Source organism: Cebus imitator, unplaced genomic scaffold (genome assembly GCF_001604975.1).
Source record: "Cebus imitator isolate Cc_AM_T3 unplaced genomic scaffold, Cebus_imitator-1.0 Scaffold175, whole genome shotgun sequence".
Classification (NCBI taxonomy): domain Eukaryota; kingdom Metazoa; phylum Chordata; class Mammalia; order Primates; family Cebidae; genus Cebus; species Cebus imitator.
Genome location: NW_016107490.1, coordinates 4,231,093 through 4,240,694, shown reverse-complemented (window position 1 = coordinate 4,240,694; position 9,602 = coordinate 4,231,093). Strand labels below are relative to the sequence as shown.

The window sequence follows — 9,602 nt, the reverse complement described above, 5'->3', positions numbered from 1 at the left end:
CAGGCCTCTAAAATGGATGAGAGGTCTGGGGCCTACAGTTGGCCTCGGAAGTGTTCTTTTCGCTCCTTTCTCCACCCCTCCTAGAGTTCAAAACAACTGGATGTCTCCTCCCTTTTCCGAACGCTGCCCCCATCTGAGGGGCGGATCCTGATTCCCGCCGGCTCAGGCCCCGCAGGTTGGCGGGATCCGGTGGGGGTGGGCCAGCCGAGTCCGGGGGAAGCCGAGCGAACGCTGCCGCGCGCAGCGATCAAACTCGCGCCGCCACACGCTCACGAGCTGCGCCCCACCCTCTCCGTCACCGAAGGCGCCCAGCCAATGAGCCGGCGGGAAAGGCCGGGCCTGCGAACTAAGCACTGGGAGGGGGAGGGCTGGAGGGGGAAGGGAAGTCAGGGGCGGGCTGTGCTTGATTGACAGCTGGTTTTAACCAATCCTCCACGCGGATTCCCTTCACTCTCTTTTTCTACTCAGCCAGGCTCTTCGTCCCACCTACTCCTCCTCCACCCCTCTCCTCTTGCTTTTCGACCCGTCCCACTTCCCCTCCCCCATTCTGCGGGCAAATCGCTGCTGAAAAGAGGCGGGGGCCGAAGCGGCGGGCTCGTGTGGAGCCTTGAGGTGGGATTGACTGGCTCTCGGACCAACGAGAGATAGGCTCATGGCGCGGCTGTGGCTGGAACTGACCAATAGCAGGGCGGGCTGGGGGCGGAGGCCCAGGTTCCAAACGCTCCGCGGCGCCATGGGCTGAAAACTCAACCGAGATGGAATCTCCCAGTCTGAACCGGTTTCAACCGGTTCCGAGTTTGAGGCACTAGGAGGAGGGGGAGAAGCGGCTGCAGCGGCCGCGGCAGGAGCAGCGGGAGCTACAGCATCAGCAAGAGCAACAGTAGCTACAGCCCCGGCGGCCGTGCCTGTTCCAGTCTTTGCTGCTGCAGTCCGTGCAACCACCCAGAGGGGGAGGGGGGAACCACCAGTCGCTGAGGAGCAAGAGAAGGGGGGAAAGTTTAGGCGAGCCTGTGGGGGGGCCCAGCGCCGGAGCCGCGTGAGAGAGGGAGCCGTGTTTTGGTAGGGGGGAGTCGGACTGCAGCTGGCAGCAGAGCGTCCCCCCGGCCGTGTGGACTCTACACCCCCTGCTCCTGCCACTTCTGCTGCTGCCTGTGGCTGGAGGGTCCCCCTGGGGCTGAATCTTTAGGACTTGACCCCGTTCCCTCCCCCTTCCCTCACTCCTAGCTGGGCGGGAGCATTTATTCCCCAGATTAATTCCCCTTGTTTTTTGGGGGGGGGGCGGGTGGGTGTGTGTGTTGGGGGAAAGCGTCCCTGAAATAGTAAATATTATTGAGCTTTTCTTGCCCTTTTCCTCTTCGTTTTTAAAATTTCCTTTTATAAGGTGGGAAAACTGTGAAACCCACCTTGATTCGTCCCCTCTTCCCCCTCCCCACCTTCCCTCGCCCTAATCCCCCAACAAGGAAGGAAGGAGCAGTTGGTTAAATCTCTGGGTAAGTCGACTGTGTCTTCGGGGCCGAGGGTCGGGCGGCGTCGCGGACGGGCGGGAGGAGGCCGGCGTGGGGCGCGGCGGCGGCGGCCGCCGCGGGAAGCGAGCCCGGGAGGTGGCGGGCGGGCCGGGGGCGCGCCGGGCCCACGGCGGAGCCTGCGATTGAATGGAGCCGCTTTTGCCGCTGGGGGATGGAGGCGGGGAGGCGGCCGCGGGAGGGGAGCTCTTGCTGGGTCATTCGCGTGTGCGGGTGGCGGTGGAGGAAGGTGAGGAGCGTGATAGTGAAGCGGGGCGCCTCGCGAAATGGAAAGGCTTCTTCAGCCCCACGGGTTGGGGAGAAGTTGGGGTGATTTCAGGAACATCTCTGTAAATTATTAGGAGTGGAAGTTTCCAGAAATATTTAGTGCAGCAGCATTGAAACGTCCGCCTGCATCACGTGGCCCCCTCGGTGGAGAGCTTGGGATGGGGGAGGGAGGGGCTGCCGACTCCCTATTCCTCCAGCAAGGAAACTCGAAAGCTCTCGGGGTTTTTGCGGAGTGGCATGTGAAGTAGGAAAGATGAATTTTTCAGGGACCTGTACATGGGATTCCGTCTTACAGTTTCTTTTCAGGGGTTTGAGTGTGATAAGTTGGTTAAACCATTTACTGCTGGCCTTGTACAGTGTAGGATGCCCTGATTCTCCTTCATTCCGATGTCTGAGTTTAGGGTGGGTGGGAGGAAGTGGTGTAGTAGAGGAAGCATTCTGTACTGGCTCAGCCCGGACCTCCTCTGATCACGCCGAGGCCATGCTGCTCAGAGAAAGGGGCGGTGAACTTAAGGCGCCTGGTCTAAATGCCTCCTCCGAGTATGGGCGGGGTGAGTGCGTGCTCCCGTGTGCTATAGTTAGAAGGGCTGCAAATCGGTTCGGGTGGGAAGCAAGGGCAGGGCGGGCCCTAGTGAGGTGTGTTTCTCCTGAATGAAGCAGGCGATTGCCCACACACCTAAGGAGAAGTCTTTCGCTTTCTTGCGACCTTTTTTTTTTCTAGTATGAAGTTGGATTAAGCAACGGTTATAGTTTTCTGGTTTTTGGATAGGAACTGGCATTGGGGGTCACTTGTAGAGTTACAGCATCCATAAGCTGGATAATCCCTAGTGTACGCTATCCAGTGAGTGGATTTTAGGATTGAAGAGCCCAACGAGAAAAGAGCGTTCATGGTTACACCTCTCCCACTATGGTTATTCGCTTGTATATCTTAAGTGTGGGACGCTGCTGTTAGTGGAAAGAATGTTTTGGAAGCGTTTTGATTTGGGGGACTAAATGTGCTTGGCATTGACCACAAAGCCGCCATTTCTGTACTACGTACAGTTCAAGAATAGGTAGGTTATTTCGAAGACAGCCGCTAGTTCTAAGGATGGCAAATTACTGTATTTAAACCCTTCTATTCTAAATCTTTTTTTTCATACCAATCTAATTCGTAGAACTCTGTAAGGACAGTGTATTTGAAAGTGAAACTTTGTGAAGTCATCTTAATCTTTTTTTTGTTTGTTTTGGCATTAAACTGTGCTAGGAGTAAATAGGTGAAAAGTTTGTTCATTTTTTTTTACCGAAGTATTTGAAAACTTTCAATACATGGATCTTGTTTTGTGGACATTGCTTTTAAGCCTCAAATATTAAGATTGTTCTGATCTTCTAAATTTTATGATACTTGAGGAAGGTTTACATATTTATTTGTGGAATATATATTTCCTCTCAGTACTTAGATCTCGGGTTTTTGTCTGGTAACAAGTATTCTACTGTTTAAAAACGTTTGTTTAATGCCTACTACAAAACATTTTGAAGTCGCATCAGTTTTGTCAATAATGGACCAGTTCTTGAACTCCTCATTTCTTGAGTTTCACATCATTTTTACATTATTATCAATCATAAGTTACTCATCATTTGGAGTTCTAATCTTTTGTAACAGACATTATCTTTAAGTAAAACCTTTGCATTGAAATTGCTGCCATTATTGCTATGGACATTTTAAAGCTGTTATAAAAAATCCTGGAATTCACGCTTTTTCCCCCCTGCCAAGCTAGTTCGTCCAAGTATAATGTAAAGAAATTAGCCACTCATTTTCTGGTCCACGGAAGTTCCTAAAATGGGAAGAAGTTGGGATCTGACCTTGTTAGTTCTAAATACACTAAACCGGGGGTGCCATGGATGACTTTCAGGATGTCCTGAATCCTCTGTAATTGTATATACAAAATAGTGAGTTTTTAAAAACTGGGTTAGAACTGTTGGTTCCTCAGAGTCTCAGGCATCTTTGACCCCAAAAAAGGTTAAGGGCTACTGACTTAACCAGTCAGGTTTGAGTGGCATTGGCTTTGAAGAAAAGCAGAGGAAAAATACTTTTTACAGTAATTCTGGGCAACAAAAAAGTGGATGTGTGCCAGCATCTTAAGAGTAGAATCCTCTTAAATGGATAACATTGCATATGAACTAGTAGGTTTTAACTATTACTTATTTGGGCGAAGTAGCTCGTTTTTCTGTTAGAAGTCTTTTTTATTTGGAAATGGGCAAGCTTTTAGAGCTTTTACCTTGCTAATGAATACCTGGAATTTAAAAAATCTTGTTTGGCATATTGCCATAAAGTTTTTTTTCCTAGATCCTATAGTAAATATGTTTGTAAATGTAATTACAATCCCCCAATTCATTGAGGGTTGAAACAATTTGAATGTTTTGAGTGTAGAAACTAAGTTATTTCTGTAAAGGTTAAGGGAATTTATACCAAGATATATAAGACTTGTGTTTTTGCTAACCATTGCTGTGTACAATAGGAATTATTGCATATCCGAATATAATTTTTTACATCTGTCTTTTTTCTTTGTTTGTTGATTTTTGAGATGGAGTCTAATTCTACCACCCAGGCTGGAGTGCAGTGGCGGGATTGAGGCAGGGATTACAGGCACCTGCCCCCATGCCTGACTAATTTTTGTATTTTTAGTAGAGATGGGGTTTCGCCATGTTGGCCAGGCCGGTCTTGAACTCTTGACCTTAGGTGAGCAGCCTGCCTCGGCCTCCCAAAGTGCTGGGATTATAGGTGTGAGCCACCTTGCCCAGCCCATTCTGTCTTTATAGCATATCTTTAAAGTTACTGTAATGTGAAGTGAGCTTTTTACTAAGTTATCAAGAAGACCCTGCTTGGGAAGAAAAGAAAATCACATTCACTGGAACTTAATAATCCTACTTGCTGAAAAAGTTTTGACATCAAGATATTGAACTGTATCACTTTTTAGGACCATACAATCCTAATAGTGGATGAATTTAAATAATAGGTTATCATACTTTATACATGTTAGTAGAATAGGAAAATCTGGTGTATAAACTCTGAAAATGTTGAATGGACCATGATAACTTATGTAATTATCAAGTAGTTAAATAATTTCAGCTTTTGTTACTTGATTTTACTATCGTAGTTTTTTTGTAATGATTAAAGTCTCTAAAGTATTTATTAAAATATTTGGAATAATATGATTGAAGTAAAATAACTTGTAGAAAGTTTTTGATAATACCAAAACTTCATAGGCAGCTTCAATTTTTTTTTTCTTTATTTTCAGTAATCTATGCCAGCAATTATGACAATGTTAGCAGACCATGCAGCTCGTCAGCTGCTCGATTTCAGCCAAAAACTGGATATCAACTTATTAGATAATGTGGTGAATTGCTTATACCATGGAGAAGGAGCCCAGGTAAAGTAGCCAACCAAATCTTTATAACATTATGACAGTGTAACAGAGTTGTTGGGTTTAGAATAAAATTTTAAATTATAATTTTAAAAGATATTCCATAGTTTGCATTAATTTGAAATTATATATTAACCATAATGATAATTGGTTTGTAGAAAGAAATAGCATAATGTTTGACATGGTTAGAGTGGGTTGTTTTGAAATATTAGGCTTGTTTTGTCCTTAAGAGCTGAATGTTTTAATAAATACTTTGTAGGTATTAAAGTTTCTCTGTATTATATATGCTTAATATGTTTGGAGCTACATGATTCTTTTACTTTGGAAACATTTACAGAAGTATTTCACAGATATGTTTGTTTAAAAAAAACCAGGAATACCAAGTATTTTTATGTTAGTTGAATTTTGCTCACTTTCTAAGTAGTACTGTTAATGTAGAGAATTAAACATAAACCATGTTTTGATCAGTTTAAGGTTTTTGGCCTTTTTGAACCCAATTAAAAGGTGAAACAGAAATGTGTATAAAATTTTAAATTGTGTGCGTTACAAGAAAAAAACCTTGACTTTTTTTTACCCATAGGACCAATTTTTTTTTTTTTTTTTTTGAGACAGTCTTGCCCTGTAGCCCAGGCAGGAGTGCAGTGGCACCGTCTTGGCTCCCTAAAACCTTTGCATTCAAGCAATTCTCTTGCTGCAGCCTCCCTAATAGCTGGGATTACAGGTGCGCGCCACCATGCCTGGCTAATTTTTGTGGTTTTAGTAGAGATGGGGTTTTTACCATGTTGGCCAGGCTGGTCTTCAACTGCTGACTTAAGGTGATCACCCACCTCATCCTGCCAAAGTGCTGGGATTACAGGGATGAACCACGGCGCCTGGCCCAAACAGGTTTTTGAATGAGTAAAAAGTTCTCCAGTTGGGTCAGAATTTTTGTTTTTGTTTTTGTTTTTGTTTTTGTTTTTTAGATGGAGTCTTGCTTTGTCGCCAGGCTGGAGAGCAGTGGCCTGATCTCAGCTCACTGCAACCTTTGCCTCCCAGGTTCAAGCAATCCCTTGCCTCAGCCTCCTGAGTAGCTGGTACTACAGGCGTGTGCCACTATGCCCTGCTCTGCTCATTTTTTGTATTTTAGTAGAGACCAGATTTCATCATGTTGGTCAGGAAGGTCTCCATCTCCTGACCTTGGGATCCACATGCCTCCACCTCCCAAAGTGCTAGGATTACAGGTGTGAGCCACTGCGCCCAGCCAGAAGTCTTTTAAGGTAGTTTTGTTGCCAGAATGGTAGATTTCTGGTTAGATAAATGTTCAGCTAGTAGATAATGAGGTTACTTAGATGTCAAAATATTTATATTGCATAATTAAGAAACCTTGAGTGCCATTATACTTTTGAAAGCAAAAGGTGGATGTAGTACTGTCTTTTATAGATAGTCCAAAAAGCATCATATACAAATGTTTCCGTTCCCTTGTGAAATCCAACGATACTGCAGTAGAAACTTGAAAAGGGCCATGGAAGCTCTAAAAGTAGAAAAAAATTACTCTGTAGTGATTCTGTGAGCTTGTTAGTCCAGATTTATATTCCTAGGGCCTTTTTTTTTTTTTTTTAAAGATGGGGTGTCACCACCTTGGCCAGGCTGGTCTTGGACTCCTGACCTTGTGATCCACCCATTCAGCCTCCCAAAGTGCTGGGATTACAGGCGTGAGCCACCAAGCCTGGCCTCCCTAGGGGCTTTTAATCAGTATGTTATCTCCAAATGCATTCTTGAAAAATTGTCCATCAGTATTTATTATCCCTGTCATTTAGTTGTTCCTCATGCTATGCATTCAACATGAAGCTTTAAGCTTCATTTCTTCTAGCATGGATGCATAGAAAGCAACTGCTTTTGGAGGAAACTGTGAAATTAAGGTTGGGTTCAACTTTGAATAATATTATTGGAAAAATAATATTATTGGGAAAAGGGCATTTAATTTTTTCCACATATATTCAGCTACTAATACTGTTTTAATCTTGGCACTAAGGTAGTTCACAACATCTAAGGGATCTAATAAATAAACCAACATAGACTAGTGTTCTTCAAGGCTTATAACAGAATTAATGGTAATTTTTGTAATTGAGAATATGTTATAGTAATACTGCTTTTAATGTTTCACAGTATTCAGAAATTTAATGGTTTGTTTTAAAGTTGACTTGTTAATAAAAAGTAGATTAAGAAAAGTTTCTAAATTTTTTTTTGTTTGTTTATAACGACAATAGGTTAACTTTCCCAAAGTAAAAGGATTTTGTCTGCAGTATTTAATAGGTCATGTGACAAATCAGTTGCATGAAAATACCTAGGAAACTTGTATTATAAATGAAGATACAGATTTAGAGCTTAAAGCTGGTTAATGAGTCCTTTTGGTCTCTAAAAGTATTATGTCTTTAAACTTTCAGTTCAGTCTTTTTTTTTTGTTTACCACCTCCTTGAGGGTCTTATTTCAAAGGAAAAGTAGTAGTAGTAGTAGAGAGCTGTAGTGGAAAACATGTTTTTAATGTTAGATGTCTTAATACGATTCCTGGAAGTTCTCTCCAGTCATTTCTTAAGTCCCATGTACAAATGTGACCTGCCCTACAAGAGACTGGAGGGTTAGTAATGAGGTTTGTAAAGCACCTATTACAGTGCTTAATAGGTAGAAGGCACTCTGTTTAAAGGGTACATTTAGCAGTATAATTAAAATGATTTAGCCTATGTGATACACACTCATTGCTTGAAATTAAAAAAAATATTTTTTGCTACTCATAAAATATGCAGTAATGACAAGTAAAATTTATTATACTAATTAAACTTTTAAAGTCAACTGGGAAAAAGTCAGTTGTAGGTAGCCCTTTTTTTTTTTTTTTTTAAAGGAATGTGTATCTTGGGGGAGGGGAAGAAATTATTTAGAAGAATGGCTTTCAAACTGTAGACAGAACTTTTGCATACATGGTTAGTAGTATAGTAGGATATTTAGCACTGTGACATTAGGACTACCTTCTGTTAACAGCACTTTTTTATTTTTAGCCACGTAGACAGCTAGAAAAAACATAGGGGAAGAGTTGGATATTTTCTCCAATATTGTGTTCTTTTAAGGATCTTGAACTCTTTATTGCTTAGCAACTAAAATGCTTTCACCATTCAGTTAGTAGCACAAGGGAGATGCTCGGTTTTCTCTCCCTTTAGTTTGCTTTTGTGTCTTTTTTTTTTTTTTTTTTTTTTTACATTATGTTGGAGTTTTAAGTTTATAAAGAACATTATGTAAGAATGATAGGATTAGAATACATTAGGATGCAAATACTAGAAGTAACATCAGAAAGTAAAATTGCCACAGGAAAGAACATGATTGATGTAGAGATTGAAATGAGTGGCAATAGTATGGGAGGTATTTGATTCTGAGTAGAAGGCTTATCCCTTCAAAGCATCTGACAAAATGGCAACTTGACCAAGTAACTTTTACTATGTGAGGATCTTTGTTACAACTTTTCCTCTAGTTTGGTATGGTTATCTAGTTAGATATTCTCAGGGAGAAGATCAGAACATTGCTAAAATGTGCTTTGGCCCTAGATAAGTCACATCATTATTCTTTCTGCCTTGTATCATTTCTCATGACACATTATACCCATGAGTCCTTTAATGAAATCAAATAAAAATGTGTGTAATTGTATTTTCAAGTATACCCATTAACTCTTCTAATCACAGACTCAAAATGGAAGCAGGTATCTATCTGATCATTTCAGGCAACCACAGTGGTTCTGGTGGATTTCTGGGTAGAGAACAACCATATTATTGAGTGTCTAACAGTGTATTTTGCTGATTGATGTATGGGATAGTCATTAATATGGTATTGTATTTGCTACCTGAGGAAAAGATTGTGGTTGAAATAAAGCATCAAAGCCAGGATAAGTATTCAATTTTTTTTTTTTTTTTTTTTAATGAGACAATGTCTCACTCATCACCCAGGCTGGAGTGCAGTTGCCTGATCTCAGCTCACTGCAACCTCCTACACAGTTCTCCTGTCTCAGCCTCCCAAGTATCTGGGATTATAGGCATGCGCCACCATGCCCAGCTAATTTTTGCATTTTTAGGAGACGGGGTTTCACCCTGTTGGCCAGGCTGGTCTTGAACTCCTGACCTTGTGATCCTCCTGCCTCGGCCTCCCAAAGTGCTGGGATTAACAAGTGTGAGCCTCCACATTCAGCCGAGCATATGATTTTTTAAAAGATTGGAATAAAAGCCAAGCTAAAGAGTATGAGATATCTTTGTCAGAGATGATTATAAGAGTGCTTCCTGCCCTCTTTTTGATGCTTTCTTTTTTTTTTTTTTGAGGCGGAGTTTCACTCACGTTACCCAGGCTGGAGTGCAATGGCGCGATCCCGGCTCACCGCAACCTCCGCCTCCTGGGTTC

At 42.4% G+C, this 9,602-nt stretch overlaps 1 protein-coding gene across 1 annotated transcript in view; it reads left to right on the top strand.

Moving 5' to 3' along the window:
• Positions 1-1,163: 1,163 nt before the first annotated feature.
• Positions 1,164-9,602, top strand: part of XPO1 (exportin 1) — a 61,624-nt gene continuing 53,185 nt past the window's right edge. The window contains exons 1-2 of the mRNA XM_037744444.1: positions 1,164-1,490; positions 5,066-5,197. Coding sequence (XP_037600372.1) covers positions 5,072-5,197 — 126 coding nt within the window. The 5' untranslated portion in view covers positions 1,164-1,490; positions 5,066-5,071. The remainder of the gene's footprint in view (positions 1,491-5,065; positions 5,198-9,602) is intronic.